General features: G+C 40.9%; 1 protein-coding gene across 11 annotated transcripts in view; it reads left to right on the top strand.

Annotated features, from left to right (window-relative positions):
• The window catches only part of DMD (dystrophin), a 1937833-nt gene that overhangs the window by 1242956 nt on the left and 676349 nt on the right, over window positions 1-18528 (top strand). For all 11 annotated transcript variants that reach the window (XM_073357918.2, XM_073357898.2, XM_073357881.2 and 8 more), the window contains one exon: window positions 14897-15044. In XM_073357918.2, the coding sequence (XP_073214019.2) occupies window positions 14897-15044 (148 nt within the window). The remainder of the gene's footprint in view (window positions 1-14896; window positions 15045-18528) is intronic.

Here is an 18528-nt window from a genome sequence, read left to right as displayed (position 1 = left end):
ACTATGAAAACCTCTCTTGAATCAGTTTACAGAGATGTAAATCATTGTCTATAATGGGCAAAATTATGCCTCCATCTGTAATGGAGGGATGCTAGAAGGACAAGAGGGTATGAGGAACCCTATCTTTCCCTTACATGCCTGTTTGTGGGACGCATAATTGCACACCCACAGCAGTTAAGGGTGTCTCTGATGCTTGTAGGATCAGTGCTAGTGGCCTAATGATGAGGTGGCTGGATGCATTATACCTAGACACCTTTTTGTTCTGTGACACAATGTTCCCTGGCAGCAATCCGTAAATGCCTTCCGCAATGTTAATTTATTGTGATGTTTCCTTTCTAGCCTCCAGCTCCTAATCAAAGTCTCTCAACTCTGGCTCATAATTGAAAATACTAGTTTGATGTAAATTTTGTCAATAATTATTTTCAGGGATTTTATTTTTCACTGTGCTTTCCAGGGGGGCCAACTTTACTCCATGGCCTTGTCTCCTGGGCTGTCATCCAGGAAGCCTAGTTCAAAACCTCCTTCCCCACCACCGCCTGCACTAGGGAAAGTGAGGAGCTTCTAGCTAGCTTCAACAGTGCATCTCCTTCAGGCCAGTTGTGCTGATCTATTCTTTAGGAACCACAGCTCATTCGCTGATCTGTGGCTGCAAACTAGACTTCAGTTCAGAGCCCCCAGAACCCTGCTACTTGTTGCCATACAAGAGTGCAGAGAGCATTCTCTGTACTCCAGTTATCTCCCTCTTGTGTGGAAAGCTGGGGCAAGAGGTAGCTGAAGATAGATTCTTGTAGATCCGAAAGACACAAAAATGTTGGGCAGCAGGCTGGAGTGAAATAGCAAATTCATGGCAAAAATGCTGAGTTCCATGGCATTTTGGAAAAACATCAAATTCCATGGCCATGGACAGAGACAGATTAAGGTTTTCTTGGGCCAGAGCAACTAAGAACTGAATTGATTGTCTGCACAGTTGCAAAATATACAGGGCCCTGCTTCAGTCTCTGGGAAGCATAATGCTTCCTGAATATTTGGGGAAGTAGTCTGAGAAGCCCCCTTCCGTGATTCTATGAAAGGTGTATCATAGAATCATCGAAGATTAGGGTTGGAAGAGACCTCAGGAGGTCATCTAGTCCAACCCCTGCTGAAAGCAGGACCAACCCCAACTAAACCATCCCAGCCAGGGCTCTGTCAAGCTGGGCCTTGATTCCACCACCTCCCTAGGTAACCCATTATGGTGCTTCACCACCCTCCTAGTGAAATAGTTTTTCCTAATATCCAACCTGGACCTCCCCCACTACAACTTGAGACCATTGTTCCTTGTTCTGTCATCTGCCACCACTGAGAACAGCCTAGCTCCATCCTCTTTGGAACCCTCCTTCAGGTAGTTGAAGGCTGCTATCAAATACTCCCTCACTCGTCTCTTCTGCAGACTAAATAACCCCAGTTCCCTCAGCCTCTCCTCATAAGTCACGTGCCCCAGCTCCCTAATAATTTTTGTTGCCCTCCACTGGATTCTCTTCAATTTGTCCACATCCTTTCTGTAGTGGGGGACCCAAAACTGGACGCAGTATTCCAGATGTGGCCTCACCAGTGCCTAATAGAGGGAAATAATCACTTCCCTCGATCTGCTGGCAATGCCCCACATGCCATTAGCCTTCTTGGCAACAAGGGCACACTGTAGACTCATATCCAGCTTCTTGTCCATTGTAATCCCCAGGTCCTTTTCTGCAGAACTGCCACTTAGCCAGTCGGTCCCCAGCCTGTAGAAGTGCATGAGATTCTTCCATCCTAAGTGCAGGACGCTGCACTTGTCCTTGTTGAACCTCGTCAGATTTCTTTTGGCCCAATCCTCCAGTTTGTCTAGGTCACTCTGGACCCTATCCCTATGCTCCAGTGTAGCTACCTACACCTCCAGCTTAGCGTCATCCACAAACTTGCTGAGGGTGCAATCCATACCGCCTTTGGGGCACTCCGCTTGATACTGGCTGCCAACTAGACATCAAGCCATTAATCACTACCTATTGAGCCCAACAATCTAGCCAGCTTTCTATCCACCTTATAGTCCATTCATCCAATCCATACTTTTTTAACTTGTTGGCAAGAATACTGTGGGATATCATATCAAAAGCTTTGCTAAAGTCAAGATATATCATGTCCACTGCTTTCCCCATATCTACAGAGCCAGTTATCTCATCATAGAGGGCAATCAGGTTGGTCAGGCATGACTTGCCCTTGGTGAATCCATCTATGTTGACTGTTCCTGATCACCTTCCTCTCCTCCAAGTGCTTCAAAATGGATTTCTTGAGGACCTGATCCATGATTTTTCTAGGGAGTGAGGTGAGGGTGACCAGTCTGTAGGTCCCCAGATTCACCTTCTTCCCTTTTTTTTTTTAAAGATGGGCACTATCTTTGCCTTTTTCCAATCATCCAGAACCTCCTCCAGTTGCCACGAGTTTTCAAAGATAACGGCCAGTATGTAGCCAGTGATACTCTCAAGAAAGGCACTTGCAGGCCTCCTGGAAAGCCAACTGTCCATTCTAGATTCAAACCTGATGAAAGGAAGTGTGGGAAAGAGGGAGGAGGAAAGAGTTTCCTTCAGAACTCAAAGCAGAGAGCCCACTCCCCTCCTTTGCTTGGCAGAAAAGCACTTTTCCTCACCTTCCCCTCTTATTTGGTTGGTGCAGCAAGAGCCCTCGCTCCTGTTTCAAAGTACTTTAACCACTTCATTCACCCATGCATAACTATGGAGTGGTGCACCTTCTGCTGCTCTCCAGTCAGCTCAGCTTCACAGAAGGTATGACTGACCTCCATTTTCATACTGTTCTATGTTCAGAACACACTGCTGTTTGGACACTAAGCAGAATTGACAAATTGATAAAATTTTCCATGTGGTGGCTGGGTTTATGTCGGTTCCTTACACATAACAGCAGCCGAGACTCAGTCTAGTGAGGATACTTGAGGTATATAGAGGCAGCAGTTCTACCAGGTGAGCCAAAAGAGTGTGCTACTCTTGTCTTTGCTGGAAATTGAATATTGTACATAACCTGTGAATGTACATTATATAAATGACTAAAAGTATGATTTAATATTTGACTATATAGAACTTAGTTAATACATTTTAACGTTCCCCTTTTCACTATATGTATTTTTTTACAACCAAGATCATTGCTATTCCACTTCCTGAAAATGCATTAAGAACATTTATAATGCAAACTGTTACCTATCCAATATTTCAAACAGAAGCCACTGTTTTTTGTTATCTAAATACATTGAGATGACTTTAAAAATAAAATGTCCAGCACTTAGTTGCAGTTGCAGAGTTTTAAATACCCCATTCATTATTATTACTACCACTTGCTTGAATAAAATTCTACCAAAACCTTAAATTTGTAGGTAAACAAAGAAATAACACTTCAACTTACAAATGCCAGTATAAAGTATTTTTAAACTATGCTGTCAGGAGGCAATGAAAATGCATGCTGGTTATACATAATTGTTTGGTAACATCAGTATGCTTTATATTAAGATTTTTCCTACTCCAGATATGCACTCTGTATTTTAGAGGAAGAATGGATTCTTGGTAGTTACGACTTGCTCAATTATTTTGCCCAGGAATGGGAAGTTGGAGATCGGACAGTAACTGGAGAGAGCATCAGGGGGAATCCAATGTTGTTTTGCTTGAGGATTGAGTGGATGGTTGTAATTTTTCAAGGAGTTTAACAAGTGTGCTTTTCTGAAGGAGACATTTATAATTTCAATTAGTAGGGGATGCAGCTGTTCTTCACTGGCTTTCACCCTCCAGGAGACACTTGCACCTCTTTTACAGGTGGTGGCTATAATATTTTTCAGAGCCTCTTGAACTCTGGAGAGTGTGGTGGAGTCAAAATCTGGGATATGGCAAGCTGGATAGTGCAGGCTGGTCATGACTGAGGCTTTTTAATCTGTTAGTTTCTTTTACATCTGTGTGTGGGTTATTCCCCCCTCCCTCTCGAAGTGTTTCACAGGGGGAGATTCTTGGGTTCAGAGTATGGACCAGGAAGTATGGGTTGATTAGCTGGCTCTCTGTGTACTAGCTCTGCTGGCTGTAATTATGCTGCATTGATGTTGGAGGAGTAAAAAGGCTGTAAGAGGTTTTTGTTCTCTTGGTGGACGGATTTAGATTTCTGTGTGTGTGTGCGCACACACCCCTGTGTACTGGCTGCATCTGCTTGGATTCATCTGTGAACCACAGCGATCTTCTCAGTCACTGGTGGAGAAAAGTTGGCTTGAGGCCAAAGTGTTGGTGCTAGGGGGTATCATGTGGTTGTACTGTTGCACCAACCTGTCAGCAACTTGGGTTTGTAATTGGATGTGTTGTACTACTGAGATAATACTGATGTTTATTGATTTACATTTTCACAGCCGTGCAAAATTATGAGTTCTAAGTACAATTTTCAGTTGTGGGAAATTATTGGAGGGGTCAGACAATAATTATTTAATAACAGCAGATGCTGAGATTCATAAAGTTACAGCTCTATAACCATTACAACACAAATTGACAACATTACATATAAAAATATACAAAGTAAATATCCTTAAATCTAACCCTAATAATGTCTCAAGTAGCATTTTTGTTATTTTGCCTATATGTATATTTTGATTACTATTGATGGAAATATTTTTGTCAGTTTGTGTATGTACAGCGAAATAGACATTTACTGGTAAAAATCTAATCTTTTCAAGCCTACATATAGATTAGCTCCAGTAGAACATATTAACCTAAATTCCTATGAAAGAAACAAATTTACTACACCAAGTTCAACTTATAAATTGTATATGGTCATAGCAAAACTGGATGTGCATTGTGTTACAGCGATGGAAGGAATGTCAATTTTAATAGTGTTGCTAGCTTGGTTGGAAAGTAGAATTCTCTTAAACTGTTGAATTTTATACCTCTGTGACAGGACACTATCAGCAGCACCCTGATCACTGTCAGGCTCAGCTGGTGGCAGTTAATTATGTTGGGGGGTTATGAGCACCTGGGTTGGAATCACTGGGCAAATGAGGTAATTGGGAGGATATAAGCAAGGGGTAGGTCAGAAGGGAAGCTCAGAGGGTGAGACTGGGCTAAGGAGTGAAGTGACAGAAGTTTCTCCTTGCTATAAGACTGCTATTTTGTAAGAAAAGAATACTGCATATCTTGGTGAAAGAATAACAACCTGGTGTGCATTTGTGAATGAGAGACAATGTCAACTGGCCAGGCAGTAGAGTATATCAGGTAGTACATAGGCACCAGGTGACTACCTCAGGTTCCATTTTGAAGCAGTCCATGGTTCTATGTCATAAAATTTAGTCTTTCTTCCTCTCGTGTAATGGAAATACTTCATTCACTGTAAATGAATAGTGTTGACTTATAAAAACTTCATGGCTATACTGTATAGTTTTATGATTCCCTGTCTCTTGTTATACTAGGAATTTCAATTCAACTCTCAAACTCAGTTCCCCTGTTGGTACCTTTTCACTGGTGACTGATCTGTGTTTCTCCCATTGATGATACAAATGAGTTATATAGGTGGCAAATAGAAGTTTTCTTTCTACCAGTTTTCAGACTTACACCTTATCATATAAAAGGAATACTCTGCTTTTCTTCCTTCCCCACACAGTAAAACAGTGAAGCAGCTGTCTTGACATGTGAAGGGGAAAAATCCATGCTAGAAGCTTGAAATCAGTTGAACACATTTTTCTGAGTGCTATGAATTAAAGAGAGAAGAAATTGTTCTAAAAGTGTAACTGAAGGGATTAAAATAAGAGGCTCGTTCTCATAGATTAGAATAATTTTGGAGGTTTTTTCCAAAACATTCTAGATATAAGTCCAAGCTTCCAAGAGACTGATATTCATTTTTGGAATTTCTGTATTCTTATTTTGCTTGACGTAAACTCTTAAATCTGTCAAATTCTAAATTATTTGTCATATAAGATATATATTTTTAAATAACAATTGTTTGGAGGGATTTTTGTTAAATGGTGTGAAGCTGGCACTTTATTGTTGAGTCTCTTTTGCCTAAAGCTTATTTACAAGCCTCCTGTAAAGGAAAACACCATCCATTTTGCTCATCCATCAGGAAACATATCTGGTTAAAAAGTCCTTCTCACCATAAATAAATCGTGACATAGTTTCAAATAGCTTTCATGTCTTTGCTTTTTCTGACTTTCTTTCTGGCTGTAACCATCATGCTGAAAACTGAAACAGTCTGGGGAAACAGAAACACTAAACCAAATTCTATTCTGCTTTAATAATCATTTTTAAAATTGGAAAGAATATTTGCTGGTTGCAACTCTACAGTTAAGGCAGAGTTGTGTTTTGCACTTAACACACTAAGGCAACCTCTTGATTACGTATAAGAAATGTCAGTATACCTTCCCAAAAAATTACTTTGAATTAAAAATGGATCTTTCAAGAAATTTGGTACCAGGTTTTAAACTTTTGGGGTGTGGGGGAGTCTCATGATTTTAGTAGCAACAGAAGTAGACTATGCACATTTCTCATGTAAGTAAGATTTGAATAAATTTGTTCGGGAGATTAGGGGTCACTTTTGGCTGATTTTCTTTATAACTGAGCATTTCTCCTTCGGCACACACTAGTACATAATCTTCTCCTTCAGGAAGTTACAAAGACTTGCCCTCTTCCAAAATGATTGCATTCTCCCATTGCTCTCAATGGAACTGAGGCTGCCCTTAGCAAAGATGGTAAACTGTCACAAGTCACCTGTTCAGTGCTCTTCTCCATCTCCTGATAGCCGGGGAGCACCAGTTAGGGCAGTCGAGCTGTAGGCAGTGGCTGTTTAAAAGAGAGGGCAGCCTGTGGTTTCTGTCCCATTGAGAATGGTGGGAGAAGGTGGCCATTTTGAGGTTACAGGGACAAACCATCCCGATGTGTAGAAAGAATAGTAAATATGGCAGGTGACCAGCTTGGCTTAACAGTGAAATCCTTGCTGATCTTAAACACAAGAAAGAAGCTTACAAGAAGTGGAAGATTGAACAAATGACCAGGGAAAAGTATAAAAATATTGCTGGGACATGCAGGAGTGAAATCAGGAAGGCCAAATCACACCTGGAGTTGCAGCTAGCAAGAGATGTTAAGAGTAGCAAGAAGGGTTTCTTCAGGTATGTTAGCAACAAGAAGAAAGTCAAAGAAAGTGTGGGCCCCTTACTGAATGAGGGAGGCAACCTAGTGACAGAGGATGTGGAAAAAGCTAATGTACTCAGTACTTTTTTTGCGTCTGTCTTCACGAACAAGGTCAGCTCCCAGACTACTGCACTGGGCAGCACAGCATGGGGAGGAGGTGACCAGTCCTCTGTGGAGAAAAGTGGTTCAGGACTATTTAGAAAAGCTGGAAGAGCACAAGTTCATGGGGCCGGATGCGCTGCATCCGAGAGTGCTAAAGGAGTTGGTGGATGTGATTGCAGAGCCATTGGCCATTATCTTTGAAAACTCATGGCGATCGGGGGAAGTCCCAGACGACTGGAAAAAGGCTAATGTAGTGCCCATCTTTAAAAAAGGGAAGAAGGAGGATCCTGGGAACTACAGGCCAGTCATCCTCACCTCAGTCCCTGGAAAAATCATGGAGTAGGTCCTCAAGGAATCAATTCTGAAGCACTTAGAGGAGAGGAAAGTGATCAGGAACAGTCAGCATGGATTCACCAAGGGCAAGTCATGCCTGGCTAATCTAATTGCCTTCTATGACGAGATAACTGGCTCTGTGGATGAGGGGAAAGTAGTGGACGTGTTGTTCCTTGACTTTGACACAGTCTCCCAGCAAGTTAAAGTAGTATGGGCTGGATGAATGGACTATAAGGTGGATAGAAAGTTGGCTAGATTGTCGGGCTCAACGGGCAGTGATCAATGGCTCCATGTCTAGTTGGCAGCTGGTATCAAGCGGAGTGCCCCAAGGGTCGGTCCTCAGGCCGGTTTTGTTCAATATCTTCATAAATGATCTGGAGGATGGTGTGGATTGCACTCTCAGCAAGTTTGCAGATGACACTAAACTGGGAGGAGAGGTAGGTACGCTGGAGGGTAGGGATAGGATACGGAGGGCCCTAGACGAATTAGAGGATTGGGCGAAAAGAAATCTGAGGTTCAACAAGGACAAGTGCAGAGAGGGATTGTTTAGTCTGTGGAAAAGAAGGATGAGGGGGGATTTGATAGCTGCTTTCAACTACCTGTAAGGGGGTTCCAAAGAGGATGGATCTAGAGTGTTCTCAGTGGTAGCTGATGACAGAACAAGGAGTAATGGTCTCAAGTTGCAGTGGGGAAGGTTTAGGTTGGATATTAGGAAAAACTTTTTTTCACTAGGAGGGTGGTGAAATACTGGAATGCGTTACCTAGGGAGGTGGTGGAATCTCCTTCCTTAGATATTTTTAAGGTCAGGCTTGACAAAGCCCTGGCTGGGATGATTTAGTTGGGGATTGGTCCTGCTTTGAGCAGGGGGTTGGACTAGATAACCTCCTGAGGTCCCTTCCAACCCTGATATTCTGTGATTCTATGATTCATTTTGAGAGTGCAGTTCTTCATGTGTTTATATCTAAGAGATTTTATTCTTCATCCTTTTGAAACACAAACTTTTCAGTTATGAGAAATAACAGCATAAGTGACCATTACTCCTAAATACATACGTTCAACAGCTCTCCATTGAACCAGTCTTACTTGACAGACAGGGATGGAGGGAAAGGGACACTGTGTGTGGGAGGTGCATGTGGGAGAGAAGAGAGAGAGGGGTGTGCACACACATGCATATGTTGAGAGGTATATTGAAGGCAGGAGGGAGATGGAAAACTGTTTGCATGCAGTAGATTGTGGAGGTTGCAGGAGGAATTTATGGAGATGGTTCATCCAAGTTGATGAGAAGGACCGAAGAAAGGTGGAAACTTCGCATACACTGACTTGTTTGTGGTGCTGCAGAGTAGTCTAAAGCAGCCAGAGATTATTGGTGAATCTGGCATAAAAAAGAAATTTGTTTCATGTATGGAATTTTTAACTTTTGTTATAAATTAACAAAATAAAAGACCTGCTTTTTTTCAAAATGTGATGAAAGCCAACAACCCCCATCAAACTCAACAGGAGCTGTAAGCACCTGAACATCTTTGAAGTCAGACCATTTAGTGAGCTGTCTGTGTGTGGATTTAAATGACTGCTTTTAAGAATCTAAATTTGAAAATGATGTCTTCAGTCTTTCTCCAATTTATACAATGGTTTAAAAATCATCAAGTAAATCTGCTTAACTGGGGTCTCGAGCTATCTGTGGTCACAAACTTTTGTCCTAAAGCATCATGTCCTTTGTGTACCAACAGCCAGGCAAGTTCTGTAAACACTTTAGCTGCTAGGCCTTAAGGCTCTAGCTTATGATGCGTCTTAAATAGCACTCCACTTACTGCCTGCAGCCACCAGACTCCTCCACCAAGAAGACACCATGCCTCTGTGGCCTGCTCCTCAAGTGCCACAGAGCCTTCTCCTCCTGCCGATTTAAACTCGTCAACAGTAGCAAAATCACCCTTAACAGATGCATCACACTGCCCCCTGTAACCTACTACCACTCACTTCCATGTTCAGATATGAAAGTCTTAAATGAATATTGTGACGAATGCTATAATTCTTCAGGATGTATATGGGGACAAGTTCCCCGCCCCTTGGCAATAGGGAGAGGAGAAAGACCTTGATCCAGGAAGCAGCCTTGCTTCGGGAAAACCATGTTAATGTGGCAAACTAGGAGCAGCAAGGAAACCTGATGGGGAACCACATGCAGAGCTAGCACTGGGGGACCCACACATGGAACAGGCTATGCCTGGCAGATGTTGCCACATGAGTCAGGTCTGTGTAGAGCTTGTGGGAAAGTAGCAAAAACTGGGCAGGGAACCAGTGCAGAGACAGTGCAATGAAGCATACCGAGTACTGATGCTGGCCTGGAAATCTGCAGTGTCCTATTTGCCTTTAGCAAACAGTAGACTGTAGATGGTACATCCCAGGCATTAAGCTTGAGGAGCCCTAAATCTCTAGTGGATTGCCCTCCCCAATTGCCCAAATAATGCGTTAAAGTAGAAATCTGGCATATCAGTGCACCAGCAGAAGTAATGATTACAATATTAATAGAGATTCAGATTTCCAAGAGAGGTTGGAAGGAGATGTGTATGGTTATGAAGGGAATTGCACAGGGCCCAAGTATTCTATAAATCAATTTTACATGTCCCCAACCAGGAGACAAGCAAATATTTATTGGGATTGTGATATTGCATCATTATGCATGGATTTTTGTCACAACAATGCAAAGATACCCAAAATACACACAAAGTTTGTATGCTGCAAACACAAACCTGTAGTCACACTGAAGTTAATGAATTGCTCACATGAACAAAAAGTTACTCATGCATGCAAGTGTTTGCAGGATCTGGCCTGCAGTATCCAAAAAACACTAGTGGTTGGGGGCGGGGGGTGGGAGGAAGACAAGCACAAAAAAGCACTAGTGATGGGAGAACTTCAAAAGTTTAGTTTTTGATTAGTTTGATAAGTATCCAGAAATTCAGTTGCCTAGAGCAGCAGTTCTCAAACTGTGGGTCTGGACCCAAATGGGGTCCTTTGAATGGCATCGCCAGGGCTGGCTTAGACTTGCTGGGGCCCAGGGTCGAAGCCAAAGCCAGAGGGATTCAGCCCTGGGAAGCAGAGCTCAGTTTACAGGCCCCCTGCCTGGGGTTGAAGCCCTTGAACTTCATCTTTGGCCATCCTGTCCAGAGCAGTGGGGCTTGGGCTCAGGCTTTGCCACCCCCCCGCCCCTGCCCAAAGCTGTGGGGCTCAGGTTTTGGTCCCTCCTCCTGGGGTTGTGAAGTAATTTTTGTTGTTGCAATGAAGTTTCAGAACCCCTGGAATAGAGGTATAGTAGCCTGAGAATAGGCTTCTGCCCACACAACCATTCCATCCCCTCACAGGGACTAAATCTTCAAGCTGGTATCTATTTCTGGGATGTCTTTCAGAATCTGTTGCCCCCTCTGACCTGACTCTCCCCCTGTGCACTCAGACACATGACCAACAGGCAGCTCAGGTTAAAATACAAGTAGCATGTACTATGTCCACACCAGGTGCTGGGAGACGGAAGTGTTAGCTGTCCCCAATCATAACAGTCAAGAAAGCGACTCCAAGCAGCTCAGAGAAGAAGAGCAGAGCGTAGGGCCATTGTCAATATAGGAGAACAGACAGCGCAAATAATAGGAATTGTCCTAATGTGTGGGATTCCTTCTTTTAGTGAAAAGAAAAGGAGTACTTGTGGCACCTTAGAGACTAACAAATTTATTTATTCTAAGATGCCACAAGGACTCCTTTTCTTTTTGCGAATACAGACTAACACGGCTGCTACTCTGAAACCTTCTTTTAGTGGGAATCTTGGGAAGTCTGTTAAAGTGATGGCTGGAATATTGGCGGGAACCTTGGTGGGAATTTTGTCCTTTTCTGGTGGAATGAATAGGGATTGCCTTCCAAGATCAAATGGAAATATCTCAGAAGAAAGGTTTCCTGATGGTCCAAGAGAACTGGATATGGTGTACCTCAATCACTCCCATTTCTGTGTTTCCATTTCAATACAAAAACTATATTAAGATGGAGATAAGACTGAGACTACATCGAATCATAGAAATGTAGAGATGGAAGGGACCTCTAGAGGTCATCAGTTACAGCCCCCTGTACTGAAGCAGGACCAAGATACCCAGAGCATCCTTGACACATTTATCCAACCTGTTCTTAATAATCTCCAATGATGGGGATTTCCTAAGCTCCTTTAGAAGCCTATTTCAGAGCTTAACTACCCTTACAGCTGGAAAGCTTTTCTTACTATCTAACCTAAATCTCCCTTGCTGCAGATTAAGCCCATTACTTCTTGTCCTGCCTTCTGTGGACATGGAGAACAATCACCATCCTCTTTATAACAAAACAACCCTTATTGTACTGAAGATTTATCAGGCTTCTTTTCTCAGAATTAAACATGACCAGTTTTTTTAATCTTTTCTCATAGATCAGGTTTTCTAAACCTTTTATCATTTTTGCTGCTCTCCTCTGGACTCTCTCCAATTTGTCCACATATTTCTTAAAATGTGACACCAGGACTGGACAAAGTATTCCAGCGGAGGCCTTACCAGTACCGAGTAGAGACTGCCACCTCCTGTGTCTTATATACACAACACTGTTTTTAATACACCCCAGAATTATATTCTCCCTTTTTGCAACTGCATCACACTGTTGGCTCATATTCAGTCTGTGATCCACCAAAATTTCACATCCCTTTCAGCAGTACTACTGTCAAGCCAGTTATTCCCCAGGTTGTTTTTGCGCATGTGATCTCTCCTTCCTAAGTGTAGCATTTTACATTTGTCTTTATTGAATTTCATCTTGTTGATTTCAGACAAATTCTCTAATTTGTCAAGGATACTTTGAATTCTAATCCTATCCTCCAAAGTGCTTGCAATCCCTCTCATCTTGGTGTCCTCTGCAAATTTTATAAGCCCTCTTTCCCACTCCATTGTCCAAGTCACTAATGAAAATATTGAATAATATCGGACTCAAGACAGACCCCTGCAGGACCCACTAGATACATTCTTCCAGTTTGACAGCAAACCATTGATACCGTACACTCTGAATATGGTTATAGTAATTTCATCTTGGCCACATTTCCCTAGTTTGCCTTTAAGATGTCATGTGGGACTGTGTCAGAAGCCTTACTAAAATTAAAATATATCACATCTATAGCTTTCCCCCCTTATCCAGTAGGCCAGTAACCCTGTCAAAGAAACAAAGGGTTTGGCATGACTTGTTCTTGACAAATCCATGCTGGTTGTTCCTTATATCCCTATTGTCTTCCAGGTTATTACAAATTGGTTGTTTAATAATTTGTTTCAGTGTCTTTCCAGCTATCGAAGTTAGGCTGGTCTGTAATTTTGCAGGTCCTCTCTGTTCCTCTGTTTAAAGATAGGTACTATATTTGTCCATCTCCAGTCCGATGGGACCTCACCAAACCTCCATGAGTTCTCAAAGGTAATCATTAATGGTTCTGACATTCATTCTAGGGCATTTAAGGAACAAGCTGAAGCAATTTCATCGGGCCCAGTTGACTTAAATACATCTAACTTACATAAATATTCTTCAACCTGTTCTCCCTATTTTGGCCTGTGGTTCTACCCCCAGTTGTTAATATTAATTGTGTTATGTATCTGTCATTAACTTTTTTAGTGAAGACTGAAGAAAAATAGGCATTAAACTCGTCAGCCTTCTTGATGTCATCCATTTTTAGCTCTCCTTCCTCACTACACTTCCCTTCATCTTTTTCTTATTCCTAAAGAATTTATAAAACCTCTTCTTCTTGCCTTTTCTGTCCCTTGTTATGTGTAACTTATTTTGTGCATTAGCCTTTCTGATTTTGTCCCTACATGCTTGTGCTATTCTCTTGTACCCTTAACAATCCATCCATGTTTCCACTTTTTGTAGGATTCCTTTTTGATTTTCAGGCTAAAGAGCTCCTAATGGAGCCATATATTGGCCTCTTACAATTTTTTTCTAATTTTCCTTCATATTGGGGTAGTTTGCTGTTGTACCTTTAATATGGTTTCTGACAAACTGTCAGCCCTCCTGAACTCCTTTTCCCTTAGATTTTCTTCCTCTGGGACTTTACCTAACAGTACTCTGAGTTTTTAGCAGTATTTTAAGGTAAAACATGTCACAGGGGAGCAGTTATCCCCAAAACAAGATTTATAAACTTAACTTTAATTCTGATTTTCCTAAATTGAAAAGAAATGCAAGCCTATTACAATGCAAGGCCATACATAGCTAGAGCACCTAAGCAATCTTAACGCTATCCTGTAGTGATGTCATGTAATAGCCATATGATTATAATTAAGGCATTTTAGTATTTGTAGTCCCAGATTAAATTTAAAATATTTTTTAAAAACTCACTTTTCGAAAAATCACATTCAGAGTGTTTACAATATCCCTGTAATGTATTTTATCCTTAAATTTCTGATACATATCTCAAATTTAATTTCTACCTTATAGCTTTGTCTGGGAATTTCTTTGTTTTTATAACAAATTATAATTTTGTATTGTAGTTGTTGCAGCTAGCGCTCTCAACCATGACTGGGGCCCCATTGTGCTAGGCACAGTGCATATGCAGTCTGAGACAGCCTCTGCCCTGAAAACCTTACGGTCTAAATAGACAAAGCAAACAAACACTGGAAGAGGGGAAGCATTATTGTCCTCATTTTCCAGATGAAGAATTGGTGAGATTGTGATGTGTCCAAAGTTCATAGGAAATCTGTGGCAAAGGTGGGAATTGAACCTAATTTTCCTGAATCGCAAATCCAGTTCCTTAACCACAAAAACTCCCAAAATAATCCCCACTGGATTTAAGGGCCTAATTTTAGGGATCCAATTTAGTAAACTTTGCCTTTAGATTTCTTTCAGTTTCTGAAGTTGGGCTTTCATATCATTTGTGACAAAGGGCTCATCCTGCAGAGTGGACACCTTCAACTCCTAAGGACTTCTTGGCACCTTGCAGGACTGGGTTAAAAATCATAATTTATTTGAGATGGAAGGTAGTTAAGAACTGCAAATTAAAACTCCAAGCTTATTTTCAGATACATTTAATTCTATTTATCATGAGTGATGTTTCTTTTCTGATTAATTTTGAAGAAATATGTAAAGTTTTGCTTTTAAAGGATTACTGTTAATGTGAAATAATCTGTATATTTTTCCTCCATTTAGTTATGAATTATATTTGTGTTAAAAAGTAGTGATTTTTTATTTTTATAATAATAAAGATTGCATTTGAAATATAATTACCTATGACACAGAGTTCCCCTATTAACACTAGTGTGTTTTTTATTTTACTGCAGGCTGGAGGAAGAAAAGAATATTTTGTCAGAATTGCAAGAAGATTTAAATGAGTTCATTTTATGGTTAGAGGAAGCAGACAGCATTGTTGGTATTCGTCTGGAACCGGGAAATGAACAACAGTTAAAAGACTCTCTTGAAAAAGTGAAGGTAACATAAGTTCTTTTATTTAATGTCTTCTTAGTTTGTCATATCAGCATAAACAAATTGAATTGTTGTTCTTAATCCAGATTGATTTCTGTCAAACACGTACTTGGTATTATTCTACAATGTACTAGATAATTCAAAAAATCGGAAGTCCTGTGTCTTAAAACCCAGGTACCAGAATATATTGCCTGCATTAAAATTAGACTAGAAAAAGTAATTGAAAATATAGAATAAGGAACAATCTTGCACCAACAGTGCAATGGATTATATATCTAATAGCTTTTGAATTCCAAGATTCTACAGTACTTTACATTTGATTCATTTTCACTTTAGCTGAAACTTTTCTCTCAATGTATGTTTGTTCCTTTGCTTTCATTATGCCTTCTCATTTCCAGAATGATTTTCAGTTTTAGAGCTGTATATTACTACAACTGTGAACTGGTTAAAAATGTCACTTTGCCAGCCTCTTTTTGTATAACTTGTCAAAATTTTTTTTCTGTTTGATGTGACACCCCCCCACCCACCCACTATTAGAATAGAAAGCATTTGGGGGGAGGGGAGGAGGTTAAGCTTGTAATTATCTGCAAACCATAGTGATATTCAAAATCTCTGTCCAGTAGGGGCTGGTATTTTTGTGACCTGGCATTGTTAATGTTAGCCCTCAAATTGTTAAATTCATGAAACTTTGTAGCATACGTGATCATTGATGAATACAGAAATTGGTGTCTATTCTCTCTTTTAAGTACATAGCTCCCATTAAAATTACTCAGTTAAATATATCAAGTGGAGAATGGACCACTAAAGAGTATGAAGGAAAATATTTCTAATTGCTACTGTGCTTCATTGAGGATGGTACTGATTTGTGGTAGGCATGTCCACTGGCTGATGCATTTAATTGTATGGTTAAAGTCCTTCAAATCTGAGATTTTTTTGAAGCTATTACATATACCTTAGTTTAATTAACTTTGGCACCTGATAATTACGGTGGAAAATAAAAATAAAAAAATCATCTGCTAAGCTTGGTAGGTTGTAAACTAAAGCTGAGCAAAAGACTTTTAACAAAACCCCCAAGAACCATGTAAAATTCACTTGGTTTCAGGCTCCAAGTTGAAAAGATGTCCAGGTTTGCTGAAGGTTTCAAGGGAACTTGGGCCCAGTTTAGAGTAAAATGGTGCAGAATTATAGGTTTGTGTCAGAATGAAATGAAGCTTCGAGTTTTGCTTGCTTTCTATAGGCAACAGGATTAAATGCAGGGTTTCTATAGAGTTTCTCTTATAGGACTAGTCTACTCACAATTTTTATACCACTTTAACTATATTCTCTTAGTGTACCATTTAAGAGAATAAGCTATAAGTGATAAAGCACCTTTATGCTGATTTAATTGTGTCCACATTAGATGATGTGCTGGTATAGCTATATGGATACAAAATCACACACTTCATTTAAAGGGGTACAAAAACTATTTATAGACTAGGCCTATCATTAGGAATGCTTTAGAATCTCAGACTTGAAGAAAGGCTCCAGGGCAGTGGTTCTTAACCTACTTATCATCGTGGGCTGCATATTCAGCCACAAAGTGTTACCTGGGCCGCAGGTTGAGAACCACAGTGCCCCTCACCTAAACTCCCCCACAAACTCCTATGCTCAGCACCCTTAGCCCAGAAACTCCTCCACAGAGTGGGGCCAGGACCAGAGAGCTGGGCGTGGGGCAGAGACCCTGACCCTGGACCCTGCTGCAAGGGGATCCGGACCTCTGCCATGCGGTGCTGGGGGGCATCTGGCTGCCCAGAGCCTGAGCCCTCCTGCATGGCAGGGCAGCCGGTAGCTCGGACACTGGAGCCCACCGTGCGGCAGGGCAGCTGGGAGCCCTGAGCCTGTGGCCTTTAGCACACAGCTGAGCTAGGCCGCAGCTGTGTGCTAATTGGGCCACATGCGACCTGAGGGGCATGGGTTGAGAACCGCTGCTCCAGGGGCTTGGGCAGAAAGGGTGAAAACTGAACCCAAAGAAACCTCGCCTCGCTGATACTGCTGAGTTGCATATTGCTCTTTTGGAAACTATTTCAGATATGCAGCAAGTAGCTGGAGCTCAGCCAATTTATAGTACTCTAATTTTCCCAGTGTGTGTATGTGTGTTTAAATATGAAAATTATGTATAATAGATATGTAACAAGGTTTTAAAAAATGCAACTTGTATCAAAACCACAAACAAATGACCCTAGAGCGTCTCCAAGACAGCAAGGGTATACATCAGTCTTAAAAAGACAAAGTAATAAGTTCTTCTTCTCCATCTCCTCAGACATAGGAAAGAGGGGAAAATAAAGGAGACATTAGTTACCTTTATTTCAGTGTTTTGGCAAGTAGGTTTTTAGAGATCCAAGGATTGCTATAATAAAATCTCTGTCTTCAAAGTTTATTTCCAAGCAAGTAAAAAGAAAAAATAGTACAATTAGTTATGTCCAGCAGACAGAATCCTCTACATCTTTTTTGCTTTATTCTCTAGCGAAAATTCTCCTCTTGTGTGTAATTGGGATGAAAAGAAATCCTCAGGCTAATCATAGTTGTAAAACAGACATTTTTTGTCATCCTGACTCGTCTGTGTTTAGCAGGAAATGGGACGGAGAAGAAAACCTAATGCTTAGTATCAGATCTTTAATTTAATTAAGAAATGTTTCCTTTCTTGGCTGAACCATTTTAGCAACAAGATATTTCCTTGTGGAGGGCTATATAAAATAATAAAGAACCCAAAGTGGGCAATTTTGATAAGAAAAATTAAGTTTAAATGAAAGGTCTTGAGTGCCCCAGAGATTCCAGGTTCCAGTAGAATACGTGAAAACTGCCTCCCTGTTATCCCCAGGCAGAGCCAAATGTGAGAACCTCCAGGCTTCCCAAACATTCCTGTTATTCTATAATCAGATGGCTAGTCATCTGTTGAGATCTGAATTAGTTAATGACCTATTGTGTCCTAATTATGATCTTACACCAATGTAAACAGAGCAGGCTGTAATTGCCGTTCATTTGTACAGTTTGTTTCTCCCTATTGATCTGTTGGGCTTTTAAAACTAAACCATCCCCAATAACTACAATTTAAAAAAAAGTTTGATTGTAAAGCACCGTGAAACTGTTGGAGGGGAGACAGTTTCATATAAGCCTTTTTTTTTTTTTCCCTGCAAGAAGTCAGTTTGTCTTTACTTCCCTGACTGGTCTCCTGCTCCTTTCTGTATATTTTAAAGGTAACCGTCTATGTGACCTCTCCTTCTAAAATACTTCTACTGCCCTCTTAGTCCACAGAGTCCACTCTTCCTCTTCCTAATGAAAAATATTCTCTCATTATTAGACACATAATGTAATATTAGCCTTCCTATGACCATTTCTATAAACCAGATTGTTTTATTGGTAGTGTCTATGGAGGATGCATGTATGGCTAAATGGACTTCATCCTGACTGACTGAATGTCAGAGAGTCAGAGGAAGAATTTTTAAGAGGCTTT

This window comes from Lepidochelys kempii, chromosome 1 (genome assembly GCF_965140285.1).
Source record: "Lepidochelys kempii isolate rLepKem1 chromosome 1, rLepKem1.hap1, whole genome shotgun sequence".
Classification (NCBI taxonomy): domain Eukaryota; kingdom Metazoa; phylum Chordata; order Testudines; family Cheloniidae; genus Lepidochelys; species Lepidochelys kempii.
The sequence above is the reverse complement of the archived record's forward strand: the minus strand, read 5'-3'. Positions and strand labels throughout refer to the sequence as shown.